The 17,423-nt window shown below is 38.5% G+C and overlaps 1 protein-coding gene across 2 annotated transcripts in view; it reads left to right on the top strand.

The window, feature by feature from the left end:
- gtf2ird1 (GTF2I repeat domain containing 1) overlaps nucleotides 1-15,177 on the top strand; it is a 39,459-nt gene extending 24,282 nt beyond the window's left edge. For both annotated transcript variants that reach the window (XM_084075045.1, XM_084075044.1), the window contains exons 15-27: nucleotides 2,995-3,048; nucleotides 3,230-3,334; nucleotides 6,850-7,033; nucleotides 7,663-7,724; nucleotides 8,544-8,609; nucleotides 9,211-9,478; nucleotides 10,491-10,519; nucleotides 10,624-10,671; nucleotides 10,812-10,889; nucleotides 12,462-12,654; nucleotides 13,461-13,498; nucleotides 13,598-13,707; nucleotides 14,764-15,177. In XM_084075045.1, coding sequence (XP_083931171.1) covers nucleotides 2,995-3,048; nucleotides 3,230-3,334; nucleotides 6,850-7,033; nucleotides 7,663-7,724; nucleotides 8,544-8,609; nucleotides 9,211-9,478; nucleotides 10,491-10,519; nucleotides 10,624-10,671; nucleotides 10,812-10,889; nucleotides 12,462-12,654; nucleotides 13,461-13,498; nucleotides 13,598-13,707; nucleotides 14,764-14,832 — 1,304 coding nt within the window. In that variant the 3' untranslated portion in view covers nucleotides 14,833-15,177. The remainder of the gene's footprint in view (nucleotides 1-2,994; nucleotides 3,049-3,229; nucleotides 3,335-6,849; nucleotides 7,034-7,662; nucleotides 7,725-8,543; nucleotides 8,610-9,210; nucleotides 9,479-10,490; nucleotides 10,520-10,623; nucleotides 10,672-10,811; nucleotides 10,890-12,461; nucleotides 12,655-13,460; nucleotides 13,499-13,597; nucleotides 13,708-14,763) is intronic.
- The last annotated feature ends 2,246 nt before the right edge of the window (nucleotides 15,178-17,423 follow it).

The following is a 17,423-nucleotide window of genomic DNA, read 5'->3' as shown; positions in this document are numbered from 1 at the left end:
ACACCATCATATGACAAAGAAAAAAACATAAAATCAGACTTTAAGTGGGTCACTTCAAACTTCAACGTGTCTCATTCATCCAGCTACATTTTGAGAGTCGCCCTGTAAAATGCTTTGTAATTTATCCAATTCAATCCGGGGACGCATCTGTGTCATTTTAGATTTCTTTGGCTATTCAAAAATAGCAGATATACAAGCTCATAGCACGGCACCGAGTGCCACGCTATGAGCTTGTAGATCTGCTATTTTTGAAAATCGTGAGAATTTGTGCAAATCTTTGAATATATGTTTTCTAAAGCGAACATTTCAACAAAATATTTTACAAATGTTCGCTTTAAATATATATATATATATTTAAAGATTTGCACAAATCTTCATGATTTTTCAAAAAATAGCTAAAGAAATCTAAGAATTACAGATTCTTTCCCGGTTATCAAATATTTTCCTCAGTCTGTGCCTGATCCAGTATAAAGACAACTTAACCTCTTGTAAGGCACACAGAAGGCAGTGAGCTTTACAAAGTGTGTGCTTAGAAGCACTGCATAGAAACCAACCTTAGTGGTGAAAAGAAACTGTTGTGGGCCCACATTTTGAGAAACTGGATCTATTTAAGGGATTTCTCAGTGCAAATGGGTAAATGAGGCAATTTGTTGTTGCCTTTTGCTAAATAAACCACAAACACCTGGTATTAGAACCCCAAGAACACAGTCTCTACTCAAGTGGTCTTGGCCTTAACTTAGCTGGCTTTTTGTTTTATTTTGTTGATTTCATTGTGCTATTTTTAAGTTTTCTTTTCTTTCACAAATGACCTCTTAAGGAAAGACAATTGAGGTAAGTACAGTAAATACAGTATAACATTCAGTATAATGTTCTTCAACTTTAAATACCCACAGCGCACACATGCATTATTACTGTTGTGAGCTTTCATATCAGGAATATAAACGTTCATATCAGGAATATACGTATATTTGGTTAAAAGCGTATATTAACAGCATTGGATTTTGTAACCATTTTGCCATGCTTCATATAATTCTATAAACCTCTGTAGGTTTCAAATAAATATTTACCACCTCTTTATTATGTATGAGAATGCAAAGGTTGCTCTTTCAGTGAGAGATGATGATGGTGCTGTATCTTATGATGAAAGGCCCTGCAGAGACTACACAGAGTAAACTAGAAAGCAGAAAATGTTTTGGGAGGAAGGGAAAAAACTATACGCGCTCTGAAAATAGATTATAGCGAGCTTCACAGTGGATGTTGTCGCTTGGGCAGGTGCTTTGCTGCTTGCTTGCTTATTAATGTGCAAGTTGTGCTTTTTCCCCAGCTTTACTATTTTATTATTACCCGTGTGCAGCCAGACTGAGTCGGTTATTGTCAAATATGTTTGCAGCCTTAGCTTGGTTGTCAAAGCACATCATGCCTCAAGGAATCTATAACACTTAAGCAAACAAGTTAATCCCTATTGTTACATCTCTGCTTTTCTCATAGGACTTTGTTAACCACTTTCAACCTGGCGTCCATTGTTAACTCTTTAAGACCGGGAACGGATCTTCTGCCGCGCTATGAGCTTGTAGATCGTGAGAATTCGTGGCAAAATTATATATATTTTTAAAGCGAACATTTGTAAAATATTTTGTTCCAGGAACCCCCAGAAGCAAAGATTTGAGTTACAATGGTCCGGAAAAAAATAAAAATAAAAACAAATATTTGCACAACTTTTCATGATTTTTCAAAAATAGCCAAAGAAATCTGAAAATAACGTTCCCGGTCTTAAAGAGTTAAATTGGATTCTATTCAAAATGTTCCAACATAGCTAAAATAGGAGGTCTACTGTAACAATGTTTTTGCTATTCTTTGTATGATGAAGCACATAAGGCTTAATTGGTTATTAAAAGAGTCTGCCACTTACACTGTAAATTATAGAAAACAACAGAACTCAGAAAGTATTTTCCTCCCTCAGAAGAATTTATTCTTCTGAGGGAATAAATACATTTACATTTTTTTTATGTGCAAATTGTTTGTCATACTGCACTTGAGAACCTGCCAAACTAGGGCTACTGTACATTGATGGGGTATCCCAGAATTCATTGTAGAGTACTCACAAGGCCAACTTTTGTTATGCGGTATATGTGGTATTTTGCAAACCGGTTCCATTGTTAAGCCGTATTGCATTATCTCTGTCTGTAAGTCCGTCCACTAATTAAATGATCATTATTAGCACTCTTGTGACCATTAGACCATTAGGGCCCTTTCTGACCTGTTGTCATGAGTTTAGATTATCTGCATAATGTCATAAAAACAGTTGACAGCAGGAGTGCATTCCATACTCAGTGGTGGAAGAAGTACCCACATTTTGTTCTTAAAGGGATATTTCACTTTCAAATAAAATAAACATTAAAAAACTATATTTTTAAAAAATGGGGGGAAAACATTGAAAAATCACGCCCCCCTCACGCATTACAAGGACATTCAAATGTGTGAGGGGGACGTGATTTTTCCATTACTTTTGCAAAAGTAATGGTGAAGTACCCCATTAAGTAAAAGTAGCAATACCACAATGTAGAAATACTGTTACAAGTAAAAGTACCAGTATTCAAAATTTACTTGAGTAAAAGTACAAAAGTTTTGGCATCAAGATATACTTGAGTACTCATTATGCACAATGTCCCATTTCACATGTATACAGTCCTTTGAAAATACCAGATCTACAAGCTCACAACGCGTCCCAAAGCGACGCGCTGTGCTATTTTCAAATAGCCAAAGTACGTCTGAAATGGTTAATGTATGTTTTACAAAGTAACTAGTAACTAAAGATTTCAAATAATTGTAGTGGAGTAAAAAGTTCAATATTTGCCTCTGAGATGTAATGCAGTACAAGTAAAAGTATTGAAAACTGGAAATACTCCAGTAAAGTAAAAAAAATACCTCAAAATTGTACAGTTATTTTTCCACCACTGTCCACACTCCACTAATATGTCCCTTCACATCTTGCAGCTGAAGTCCTACCAGCCAAAGCAGCCTCCCAGGTCCTCAGAAAATCCTCTGAAGGTACAGTAGAGAAGAAAATAAGCTTTCAAAAAGGTCATATTAGAAATGACTAATATGGGATTATCTGAATCCACTGCATTCTGCACACTACAGCAGTGTAGTTAAAGCCCTCTGTGCAATGCAGTGTAAACACACACGTACAAAATATATGTTAGTGTCTCTTCATGTTCTTGATTTACAGATGTTTTGTGTCCGGATGTTTCAACAGGAAGTCTCATAGAGGACATAGGAGAAATGATTCTGCAGCTGCGGAGGCAAGTGGAAAGTCTCTTCAGCATTAAGTATGGTAAGCTACATAATGCTGTATAGAGAGAGAGACAACTGCTTAGATTCAGTATTTAAAACTTAGGCTATGTTCACACTGGCAGTGGGAGCCCAAATCAGATTTTTGTCTCCGCCAGGCCGAAAGGCATGGCGATAGAGTATGTTTTGCACCCTGTCCGTCCGTGTGTCTGTGAACAGCTAATCTCCGGCACCGTTGGCCCGGCCGCTGCGAAACTGTGCACACACACTCCCTGGATGCCAAAAACGAACCTCTGCCCCAAATTTCTCAGTTTGGCCTGTTATAGCGCCACCAGGAGGTGGATTTGTGCAAAACACATTTTTGGATATCACACATATACAGATTTTGTCCAAACCTCACGCAAATTGTTACACAGTATCTCTATAGTCATGTGATCAACACAGATATGTCCGATTTTTTATATTCCATTCTAAATGGCTAACATTGGCTTCCAAAGTTTTCAGGAGTGGTCCATTTTGAACAAAATGCCTCAAAACATGAACACAGCATGCAATTTCCGTGACATTTTGCACACACATTCCCACTAGGCTGAGGAAGAAATGCCACCCTTTTCACTTGTTATAGCATCACATTTTTGTAACAAAATACCTCAAATCATGAATGCAGTGTCCGATTGAAAGGCCTAAGAAGAAATGGCATCCTTTTCACATTGGCCTATTAGAGCGCCACCAGGAGGCCACAATAACGTACCTGACCTGGCGGAGACCTGTGCTCCGAGGAGCACTTTTTCTAGTTTGAAGTCTGAAAAGCTAAAGAAAGATGGAAACTGATTATTGTAAATCATATTTGAACCACATACCTGTGGTTCAAATACATAATGCGATTCATATCTTATTTCTCAAAGTTGTGTCTCAGGCTGGACATTGAAGCTTGATTTACACTTGGTTCTATGACGTGTCGCTCACCAGAAATAGCCAGTCTACAAGCTTGCATCGCGGCACGTTGTGAACTTGTCGATATGCTATTTTTGCAAATGTATTATTATTAATCCATTAAGACCTGAGGCCGATTGTACAAATGCCTTCTAAATCAGTAGTTCTCACACTTTTTTCACAGATTTTTCAAATGATGTCCAAAAATTGCAGATGTACAAGCTCGCGCTGTGAGCTTGTACATCTGCTATTTTTGAATAGCCAACGCAAAAACACAGATTCTTTCTTGGTTTTAATGGGTTAAAATATATATATCTTTACAAAGCGAGCTGAGCCAGAAGGCAAAGCTCTCGGTTTACCGAGCAATCTTCGTTCCTACTCTCACCTATGGTCATGACGGGTCGGTCATAGATGGTAAATGGTGCATTTATACAGCGCCTTTATCAAAGGCACTTTACAATGATTGTGCATTCGCCCATTCAGACACACATTCATACACCGATGGCAGAGGAAACCACGCAAGGCACCAACCTACTCTCCGGGAGCAATTAGGGGTTCAGCGTCTTGCTCGAGGACACTTCGACATATTAAATTGATTAGTTTGATTAACTGTTGCACCTACTACAATGCAGTGTTCGTAAGAAAACAGAATGAATCCTATGTGGGACTTTGCAGTTGTTTCCCTGGTGCCGTGTGAGTACTCAATTGATAGTGACTTCTCCTCATCCTCCCCCTTATTTCACTAATGTCATTTTCACCATAGATAAGTTCCCACTTAGCACTTATAGCCTCTGTAGCACTTAATTGTTTACTTTGTACTCTATTTACGTGACCGTTTCCCCTGTCGTTTATTGTCTAGGGTTCATTGCACTTTGTAAGTCACTCCGGATATGAGCGTCTGCTAAATGTGCATAAATTGTAAATTATTGCCAGTATTTTAAGCCTTTTTATTACGATTGTTTATGTGTTAACCCATTAAGACCTGAAGCCGATTCTACAAATGTCTTCTAAATCCCAGCAGTATTCTGAAAAACATATGTTTCTATATCAGTGGTGCTCAATCTTTTTCATGTCAAGGACCCCCAAAACGATATGAATTTGGCCACGGACCCCCATCTCAAAATAATATTTGTTCCAGGGAAGCAAAGATTTGAGTTAAAAATGTTCGCTTTAAAACAATATATATTCAAAGATTTGCACATATTTTCACGATTTTCTACAAGCTCATAGCGCGGCACTCGGTGCCGCGCTATGAGCTTGTATATCGGCTATTTTTGAAAAGCCAAAGTGTAAAATAAAGTGTAAAATCTGGATTGGGTTAATCCAGTATGAACCAATTGCTAAAGAGTCCCACTTTGGCCACGCCCCCATCTCAGAAAACAGCTGCACTGAGAGGGCTTCCAGACTGAATAATGGAGTGAAACGAAATGAAAATTCAGGTGTGTCAGGCTAGCTATCTGATGCTCTGTTAAGGGAGTTCAGTTGGAACTGAAAACAAAACATGTTATGAATGTTTCAGATGTGACGAATAGATGATGAGCAGTGTTGCTAAATAAGTTACGGGATATTTCGTTATAAACCGGATGACTTCTTCCTTGGCCAGCGTTTCTTTAAGATGTGCCCTGAAATGGTGGTGCTTATGAACATACAGGGATTCTGATAGCGTTCTCATTTTACAAACCGTCTGCTTTAGTGCCTGGAGGTACTTTGGCATACAGAGTGCTCATTTACAATCAAGTCAAATTAACTCTTATTGGCCCTCATGTCTGTCTGTCTGCTTGCATACATTTGTTTTTTTGAAGTGCTATCTGAATGCATTACTCCAGCACACGTCATTTCAGCGGAGGGAAAAATCACCAAAAGTTGTACATCTTGTACTGTAGGTAATCAGCACAAGTCCAAAATGGGAGCAGTTTTTTACGGGACACATTGTGAGCTTGTACAGTAGATCGGCCATATTCGTGATTCTCTGTTACTCGATTAATGGGAAACGTGATTGACAGAATAATCACTAAGAAAATAACCGATAGTTACATGGCATTCTGCATGTAGCTAAAGCATTTGTGCTGATGGAAACTACAATACTTGCCCTTTTTCAGTGAAAGCCGTCCTGTCCAAGCAGGCCTGAAGAATCCATTTCACACTATTTGCCATACTGAAATTACAATGACACATAATCAATGAAGCAAGCACCTCTGTTCTCTTTGTAGTAGGGCAGAAACTATTGATTCACAGCATTCTTCTAACCATTACTTTTTTGATTAATCAAAATAATAGATAGGTGTGTTTTTTATTTTGTTTTTGTTCTCTATCAATTTGCAATTGTGTATATATATATATATATATATATATATATATATATATATATATATATATATATATATATATATATATATATATATATATATATATTTATTTATTTTTATTTTTATTTATTTTTATGTATATATTTATAAAAAAAAAAAACGTTTTAAAACTTTTCACCTAACAAAATAGGGATTGATTATTCATCGATTATTTAAACGAATTATCGATCATTTCTTTATAATCGATTAAAGCGATTAGTTGGATTAACTGTCGTACCCCCACTCTCTACCTCTCTTCTCCACATTCCCACCCCTATAGCTGAGGCTCTGGGCCTTCCTGAGCCAGCCAAGGTGCCCTACTCCAAGTTCCAGATGTACCCAGAGGACCTGTATGTCACTGGGCTGCCAGAGGGGATCGCCTTCCGGAGGCCCAACTGTTTTGGAGCAGCCAAACTGCGCAAGATCCTCGCTGTTAGCAGTCACATCCAGTTTGTCATCATAAGGTGAGAGCCACTGCAGGGAGGAATCACATTCACTATATATGTGAATGGAGGTTGAACTAGGGCTGTGTGATGTGATATCTAATCAATATCAAGATTATTTCAAACTTTTGCTTCGATTATGAATGATTAATGAACGATACATATATATATATATTAAATATGTATATATATATATATATATATATATATATATATATATATATATATATATATATATATATATATATATATACACACACAATTATTTTTAATCTCTTTTTACTATTTTTGTACGCCACCATTGCACAACAAAGTACTGTATAATCCAGGGTTTACATGGTTAATCTGACTAATCGATTTAGTTGATTATGAAAAATTGATTTAAGTTTTCGTGTTGATTCGTTGACATATAAGAAGACATTTTTTTGATATCACAAAAACCTGCTTCTCGATTAACCTACATGAGTAAGATTAAGTCGGTTAATATTGGTTCTCAATATCGGTTTCGATATCGTTTCGGTTAATTGCCCAGCCCTAATTTGAACAATGGTGTTAACTGGTTAAGAACTGCCAACATAGCTGTATGTGTATAGTAAAGTATTTCTTCTGGAATTACGGTTGTCATGATTACTGTTGGTTTCTCTCTCCAGACCGGAGCTGTTAAATGAGCAAGTTAAACAAGAGTTGCCTTCCACCCCGAGCTGTGATTCAGGTACGTCCATCTTCTACCCCCAGTTGGGGAAATTTAATTATTTATCCTACGGTTGAATTTACTCATAGATTATCCCATTAAGACCTGCCTTCTGAATCAGTAGTTCTAAACGTTTTCGTGCCAAGGACCCCCAAAATGATATGTATTTGGCCGCGGACCCCCATCTGAAAATGTTTTGTGCCAGAAGAGAAGATTTGTGTTTAATAATTTTTCAAAAATGTTCAATGTACAAGCTCGCAGCGCGGCACGAAGTGACGCGCTGTGTGCTTGTAGATCTGCTATTTTTGAATAGCCAACATACAAATCTAAAAGGACACAGATGCTTTCCCGGTTTTAATGGGATATTCAAGATCAGATCGAGTCACAGATCGAATGTTAGAAAATAATTATACAAGCTTGAACTTTTCTGAACCCCAATCCATTTGATATACTCTGCATAGATTTTAGAATCCTACAATGAACCACATGAACCCTAGCGTTTACCTAGCGCGAACCCTTGTTAAAGAAGTTTTGTGAGAGTTTTTTGAGAAACGTCATTTCAGTTCAAGCTGAAAATTCTACAAGCTGAGAGCACTTAAGGGTAATTATAGATGCTATTTTCTTTTGTCCCTGCTCTATGAAAGTTATGGGATGAGGTTGGGCCCTTTTGGTATATTTGGTACAATTTAAAAAAGTTGTTATTGTCACAACGCTTGACAGCAATTCTAAAATAAGGAGCGGCTAAAGCGTTCCATTTATAAAGCGTTACATCTTCTGAAAGAACAATACAAATGCTTAAGAATTCCTGTCTTAAGTAATTATACTTCTATTTCTCCAAAGAACTGGATTCGACGGATTCAGTGACAGATGATGCCGCAGCTATATCCAAGAGACCAGGCTTTTCAGGTGCGTTTTGAGGACAACTATTTCACATTGTATCACAAAACAAACTGAATGTATTTTTATGGATCTTATCTCTGAAACATAGCTGTTGAAATGAAGGTCAATTGTAGCATTTTCAGCACCCAACTTCCTGCATTCTTTAGCTACTACTCACGTAACAGCAACTCTTCCAGGAGTCCACTCAAAATATTATATTGCATTTACTGATAACAATATGAGAAACACAAAAGTGGGTAAACTTTTTTTTTTAAAGTAAATACATCGCTTTTCTCATATAGGATAAGATAAACGACTGTCGATCAAACAAGCTCAGTCAACAAGTTCACAATACAGTGGGGGCACTTACACAAGTTAACATTTCAGTACCTCGTAATAAGTCTTAGAAGCTCAAGGCTAAACAAATATTCTATGCCACTCGTGTGTTCCAGGAAACAGTATGTGCTTTAATGCAATCAAATGCTGATTTGAGAGAGGTACTTAAGCGCTCTTGAACAAGGCTGACTAACCTGTCTGTACAAACCGCTCTATGTGGGAGGGAAGGCGCATTTCAATCACATTACGTAAAATGCTCAGTGAATCATCGTTCCATCTCCTTTGATCCCAGACTGCCTGGAGGCCAAGCTGTCCAGAATTGACCTGGCGAACACTCTGCGGGAGCAGGTCCAGGACCTGTTCAACCGGAAGTACGGCGAGGCGTTGGGCATCAAGTATCCCGTCCAAGTGCCTTACAAGCGGATCAAGAGCAACCCGGGCTCGGTCATCATCGAGGGCCTGCCCCCTGGCATCCCCTTTAGGAAACCCTGCACGTTTGGCTCTCAGAACCTGGAGCGGATCCTAGCCGTGGCCGACAAGATCTGCTTCACCATAACCAGGTGGGGATTATAAGGCACACAGCAGCATCGTATGTTCCTTTTCATCACTGCCGTTCGTCGTTAGTCGTTAACCCATTAAGACCGGGAACGCATCTGTGTCATTTTTTATTTCTTTGGCTATTCAAAAATAGCAGATATACAAGCTCATAGCGCGGCACCGAGTGCCGCGCCATGAGCTTGTAGATCTGCTATTTTAGAAAAATGGGTTACAAAAAATGGGTTACAAAAAATATATATTTTTAAAGCGAACATTTGTAACCCAAATCTTTGCTTCTGGGGGGTCCCTGGAACAAAATATTTTCAGATGGGGGGTCTGTGGCCAAATACATATAGTTTTGGGGATCCTTGACATGAACAATTTGTGAGCCACTGATGTTATAGCAACATACGTTTTTCAGAAAGTCGCGTTCCCGGTTTTAATGGGTTAAGGTCATGGGGAGTTGGACGCCCGCTCGGGTGGCGCAGGGGTGAAGTACCTCGCCGCCACCATGGAGGGGTTCAGTTCCACCACACTGCGTCCGGCTTGGTCAAGCGTCTATACGAACACAATTTGCCATGTTTGGGGGAGGGAAGCCTGGCGGGTAGAGCGATCTTTGTTGCTGCACCAGCGACTCCTACGGGCAGGGGTCAGGCCTGTCAGTGGGGAGGTTGTACAGTAGCCAGTAGTGGCAAAGACAAAGATTTGTGGAGAAGGTTAATTTGGCATAATGACTAAATTGGGAGAAAACAATAATTGGCTACTCTAAATGAATGGAAAAAAAAATGTAATGAAAAAAGAAAATACAAAAAAAAAAAGATATATACTGTATATAAATACACACAGTATATACTGTATATAAAATAAAAAAATATGTAGATGTTTAAACTTCCTTTTCACTTCTTGTTGAACATGGAAACTGTTTTATCTCTTCTGCAGATTTTTCTAATATGTCAAAAAATGTTAAATTCATAAAGGTCACCTTCTTTGTTACCTCTTCATCAATACCACTTTGTTTCACTTTGCTCTCTGCAGACCGTTTCAAGGACTCATTCCAAAACCAGGTAAGGACAGTTTGTAGAAAAGAATAGAAGGATTCATACAAGCCATTAGTCACTGTGGACTGTAGATACTAACATGCAATGGATGGATTTGTTCTTTTTCTCAGCACCACGGCGTATTACTTTACTAAAGAAGGCCTATGCCTCAATAAATGGTGAGTAGTAAACCATTTCACAACATCCATTCCAGACTTGTACTGCCGTTGACTTCCCACATTAACTGTACATTTACACGTATGCTGTTAACTAACTAGACTATACAAGTATGCCATTAAGTCATGTTTTCAACCAACAGAGGAGGATGATATCAACCGTATGGGGGAGAAAGTGGTCCTTCGTGAGCAAGTGAAGGAACTATTCAACAAGATATATGGTGAGTTGAATGATGGTAAGCTGCCAACAGACTGCTAGTCACATTTAACCACTTGAGCCCTAGCATCCCTATTCTGGGGGGGGGGGCGGCATTTGCCGAAAACAGACAATCTACAAGCTCATTGTAGATCAGCAGTAGATCAGGGAAAAGATTTGGTGTAGAGATTTTTTTTTTTTAAAGAGCGTGGCAAACAGAGGCAACTCAGGTCCGTTTTGCAAAGAATAGAGGGTTTAGGTGGTTAAATACTTAAACCCCATATGGTTGAGCGCAGTCCCTCAGGGCTCTATGCTAGTATCTTTTCAGTTTTCTGTATATGTTATAAAATAGCCGGTCGGCAAGCTTACAACGCGTTCTGAACTTGTCGATCTGCTATTTTCTATGAAGGCTTTCCCCATAGTACGGATAGATGCTGGGATTTGAGTGGTTAATGTAGCCATTGGCCAGCCCCACCAGCATGGAGCATTTAGACCTGATTTCAAAACTCTGTCTAGGTCACATTCTAAATGAATTCAACATCAAGCCTCATTTCTATCAGATAAAATGTCATTTGGCCTTTTTGTTCAGAGCTGCACTTTTCTTTGGAGAGCTTTGGAAGTGGCTTGTGTTTTTCCCCTTCTCCTTGGCAATCCCAGCTTCTAGCTTTAATCCACCAGACAGCCGATGTGGGCCAAAGTTCTGAAGAAATATCCAGTCACAAATGTGTTATGCCAACACGGTCTGGTGGTTGAAATACGACACATTAAGCCAGCTAGTCCATCTGTGTGTGGTCAGGGATTCCAAGGCCTAGACTATGTATGATTGCATTGTGTTAACCCAACTGTTCAACTGAACACCCAAAGATACACAAAGATACACTGATGAATTCTGCAGTTCCAATATTGGTGTCTTTTAGCTATTTTCGACTAACTAAGCGGACAGCGCTGTGCCGTGTTCTGGATTTGTTTTCTTGGGTTTAGATGAGGCACTCTGGACCTAATTTAGGTCCTGCTGGTCCTTTTATGCCTCAAGTGTGAATTACAAGTGTTAGTACTTTGCATTAAATTAGCGTTGTTATTTATATCCTGCTCCATGATATCCTGCTCCATTCTACAGTATGACTTTAAACTGTCTGGCTGGTAGAACAGAAAACATGTGTTCTATCTGTTGCTGTTATTGTCTGTAAAGAGCTTGCTTCATTTAAGAGTTGCTTGTTTTCTCTCAAAGTGTGCAACTAGTAATACATGTAATCAGTGACGGATACCATTACTATATGCTGCTAACTTTTAATATTCAAAACACTTAAGTATTAATTAGACTTAGGTATTCAGTACATCAAATGTTTTACAGTATAGTTTGTAGGATGTAGATTTTCATCAAACACGTATTCTTTTTCACGTTTATTCTTTCAGTGTTTGATATCACATACAGTAACTTCACTCATAGTTCAGATGTTTCCTATGGAGGCCATGCTGTAATTAGACTGCCTTCTTAACTAATAGCTAGCTACCAATGATCAAATGTAAGTAATGTAAGCTGTCAACACATACATGCAAAGCGTGCGGTGCTCATCTATACGATGTGCTTCATTTCTAGGTGATGCTCTGGGCTTGGACCGGTCTGTAGTGATCCCATACAAACTAATCCGGGCGAGCCCCGACTCTGTAGAAGTTAGTGGCCTTCCGGATGATATTCCCTTCCGAAACCCCAACACCTATGACATCGCGACCCTGGAGAAAATCCTCCAAGCCCGGGATGAAATAACTATCAACGTCAAGAGCCAACTACAGTGAGTACCCAAGCTCCGAGCGATACCTGAACCTCGGCTCTGCTTTAAGTTTTTTTTTTGGTCCAGTCAAAGTTTCAAGCAGCAGTGAAAGAGTATGTGCAGGAAGTCGATGAATGACTATTGTCATCAAACTAGCATGCTGCCGTGGTTTAGTCCATTAAGACCTGGAACGCATCTGTGTCATTTTTTGATTTAAGCTAAAAAAAAGCATTATTTTACACTTTGGCTATTCAAAAATATAAGATATACAAGCTCATAGCGCGGCACTCTCGGTGCCGCGCTATGAGCTTGTATATCTGCTATTTTTGAAAAATCGTGAAACTTTGTGCTAATCTTTGAATATATATATATTTTTACAGCAAACATTTGTAACTCAAGTCTTTGCTTCTGGGGGTCCCTGGAACAAAACGTTTTGAGATGGGGGTCCGCGGCCAAATACATGTACATTTTGGGGTCCTTGACATGAAAAAGTTGGAGAACCACTGATATAGCAACACAAGTTTTTTCAAAAAACTGTTAGGATTTAGAAGACATTTTGTAGAATCGGTCTCAGGTCTTAATGAGTTAGAATTGATGTGCTCCAGCTGCGTTGGCTTCAGTCCATGTCATATCATATGTCTTTGCTGTTTTCACCATAGAAGAAAAATTATAAAATACCGACTGCACACCATCGATCAAAAGTATTTTTGAAGAGAGCAAAAGCTGTGTCAAGGAGAGCTATGTCGCCTTCTGGCCTGAAAAGAAAAGTACTGAATAAACCCTTTTTTCAACTGAATACACTCCATTTGCTTATTTCACCCACGCAGGCCTTTTGCAGAAATATGTACTCAAGCTTGTAACACAGGTACGTGCTGTTCATTCATTCCTCATATAAGTAGGAGTTCGTGTTCAAAAGCCAGTGGCCTTCGCACTGAAATATAAGAACATTGCTCTGTATTTGCAGAAGAGAAAGAGGCCTCCACCAATCGACGCAAACGCAAGCGAGTTCAAGAGAGCAACAGAGTGCCTGCGTCCTCTGACCTAGCGGTGTCAACCAATCAGATCCCAGTGATGGTAGGTAAAAGGGGGAAGGAAATAAAACTAAACGACTTAACCCTTTAAGACCGGGAACGCATCTGTGTGTCATTTTAAGATTTCTTTGGCTATTTTTTGAAAAATCACGGCAAATGTCAGCAAATCTTTGATTTTTTTTTTAAGCCAACATTTTTAACTCATGTTACAACTTCTGGGGGTCCCTGGAACAAAATGTTTTGAGATTGGGGGTCCGCGGCCAAATACATAGAATTTTGGGTGGTCCTTGACATGAAAAAGTTCGAGAACCACTGATATTATAGCTACATACGTTTCTTTTTTCAAAACAACTGTATTGTACTGGAATTAGAAGACATTTGTAGAATCCCCCAGAAGCAAAGATTTGAGTTAAAAATGTTCGCTTAAAAAATATTATATATTCAAAGATTTGCACAAAAAATCTCAAAATGACACAGATGCTTTCGGTGGTCTTAATGGGTTAAATGGATAGTTCAACCAAAAAAGTACTTATTTTCTATCAATTCCACACCCCATGAAGCCTTGAATTCATGGAGATGTTTTAGTTTTTGTCGCATCCCAAAGCCTATAATTTGATGACTGGCGGAGTCTCCAGTAGGAGACTCAATGGAGAGTCTTTGAGTCTGCCGGTCGTCAAATTATTGGCTTAGGGATGTGGCAAAAACTAAAACATCCCCATGAATTCAAGGCTCCATGGGGTGAGTATATATAGAATAAAAGTCATTTTGGGGTGAACTATCCCTTTAAGTGTTTGGTACATTTTCCACAAAGTAGATGAGGGGGCGGGGAAAGAATCATTGTGTGGTTTAAATGCCAAATAATTACGCTTTTTCAGCCTTATGTTATATAAGTGATGGTGTCATCAGAATAGTTTTTTTTTTAGTAAGCCAGACCAAAGAAATGCATTATCATATTCAGATAATTGGTATATTTTGAATCTAGGATACACAGCAATGTCGCGGTAATCTAATGAAGTGAAACATTTAGAAACTCTTATCATTGATCATCTCAAAATCAAATCATTAAATCATGAAGTCCTGATTTCTTCTCTCTTTATAGCAATGGCCGATGTACATGGTGGACTACAGTGGCGTGAATGTGCAAGTTCCCGGGAAAGTCAAATACTGAAGGACAAATCCTCTACTGCAGCAAAGGGATACAATTAGGAGTTTCTAACACTTATTTATTACTATTCCATACCGAACCTTCAACTTTGCCTGAGTGCTATTGCTAAGAAGTTCTACAGACAAAAAAAAACACAGAGGCCTGTAGGGTTGACCTTTTGAATGATGGTTTCTTGAGTGTTCAGGAATAGTAGAATGAATGTGTGTAATTATGTTACAGGACAAGTGCTTTTTTTTGTCGTCCCCACGGGCCCAGACGGTGCTGACAAGACGACAAATGTTAAAACGAGTCTCGTTAAAAGCTGGTTATGACAATGAGTGGTTTTCACGAAGCCTATTACATTTTTTTTATAATGTATTTGCCCTAGCATTTCATTGTCCATCCGTTGAGGTCTTTTACTCCAAGTTTGCTCCAATATGGAAATATTTGGTTCGCATTGCCGGCAAACATAAGTGTTTGATAACAATCTGGTTCCAGTCTATTCAGATATTTGTACTTTTTATTTATTATATTTATTGAAATATAACATTATGTGCAGGGATGTAAAATACATTATTCTGTAATACAAGTCCTTAGGGACTTTTAAAACACTAACACAGACGCTACTATTGCATTTAACTCAAGTACAGGTAACCACCAAAATGAAGTACATACCCGTATAAAGTGTCTTAATTGGGTGTTGAGCCGACATATGCCACCAGGCCAACACAAGCTATCAGGAAGTTAAGGAAACAAGATGGAATTAAAGTTTGCCTTCTCGCCAGGTATAAATTCTACTGTCCTTATTAGTAGGACTTTTACCTGCGGTAACAGCAACTCCGGGGGCAAAGTATTTGGTAAAACTCCTCACTGTTTCTATGTTAGCACATTAACACTATGTAAAATATCTCATTTAAGTCAAACTGAATGTAATGTGTAAAGGAAGAATGGTATGTGTTATTCTGCAATGACTGTCTCTGGACTAACCAATATTTAATATGCTGTACCTTAACGCCAATTAGGCCTTTGAAATAAAATGTGTTGCCTTGCACTTTTATTTGCTTGAGTTCTTTTGAGATTACCTTTCATATATTTTAGAATGCCCGGCCGAAAACAGGTGTGTCACAGAAATAAAACACTGCTGACGGTTGAAATTGTTGATTTATTGAAATAGAGAAAGAAGGGGACAGGGGCCCAAATGGAAGTTCATCTCATCTACAACCTTGTTCGGGAGGATAATCAAAAGGATCTTAAGATAGTCTGACAGCCCATTTTATACTTTGGATGAACACCTCAAAGTTAATTTCTGGGTTGTCTCTAGGTCCTGGATGCAGTAAAAATGTAACCTTGCATAGTACAGAGAAACAGTAAGATATATATATCATTCCTGTAGCTACTAGCTAGAATAATTTATTTCCTCAAGAGTAGAGACCTTAGACCTTAGAGACGACTGTCTCTAAGCTTGAGGAATATTATCATTATGTTTCTTTTTTCATTTTCTTTTCTTTTGGGCATTTCATGCATTATTGAGATACAGAGACAGGAAGGACGGGAGAGAGGTAACATGCAGTAAACTGCTGTGGTTCCCAAACAGTGGGGGTCCCCAAATTATTGTGGGGGGTCCCCAGATGATTAGCTTAAAGTGCAACATTGTTTTCTCACTCAATAGTAAACAAACCAACATACAGTATAAGTGTATACAGTGTATCTGCACATTTCTAAAGTTACAATTTAATGACTTTTAAGACCTTTTTAATACCAAATTGGCCAAATTGTTAAATTGTCAAACATTACTTAAGAAAGAGGCAAACATTGTGAAAATAGCCGATCTACAAGCTCACAACACCTAGAAGTGCGAGGCGTTGTGAGCTTGTAGTTTGGCTATTTTCACAATATTTATCTGTGGGAGTCAAACTAAATGTAATGCCTACAATTCCATGTGCTTGTCAGGGTGGGGGGTCCCCAGTTCAAATATGATTATTTTGGAGGGTCGCGGCCTGAAAAGTTTAGGAACCCTTGACCTACAGTTTATGATCACGTCAGCTGACCACAGTACTGCTAGAAACAGATTGATGCTGGTTTCAAATATAAGCTTTTTACTAAAATAAATACGTAATTATTTCTTGGAGTGTACAGCAGTTGATCAAATTGAAAATACTCGGGGGGAACTGTATAAATTAATCAAATTGTGAATGTCTAAGGATTTAACCCTCCTGCAGTGTTCCAGGTCAAATCTGCCCTTTCCTGAATAATAACTTTTGTGTTTTTCATCTGAGACCTTATGATTTCCTCCCCACTAGGCATGTGAACAGAATTTTCAGTTGTTTATTCAACTTTGTTACACCCTTCGTGTTCCCGGTCAAAAATGAACGTGGAAAGACTATGTTATGTTCATCCAGGAGATGGAAAACACGCACGCACGCACGCACGCAGACAGACAGACGACTGTGCATGTTGATGTGTACATATAATCTGTGTACAAATGATGGTCTCCAATTTGAATTTGTATTTATTTATGATAAGACAGACAGACGACTGTGCATGTTGATGTGTACATATAATCTGTGTACAAATGATGGTCTCCAATTTGAATTTGTATTTATTTATGATAATCG

The sequence above is a fragment of the Gymnoscopelus microlampas genome (genome assembly GCF_963454915.1).
Source record: "Gymnoscopelus microlampas genome assembly, chromosome: 12".
Classification (NCBI taxonomy): Eukaryota; Metazoa; Chordata; class Actinopteri; order Myctophiformes; family Myctophidae; genus Gymnoscopelus; species Gymnoscopelus microlampas.
Note: the sequence above shows the minus strand (reverse complement) of the source record. Positions and strands in the feature narration are given on the sequence as shown.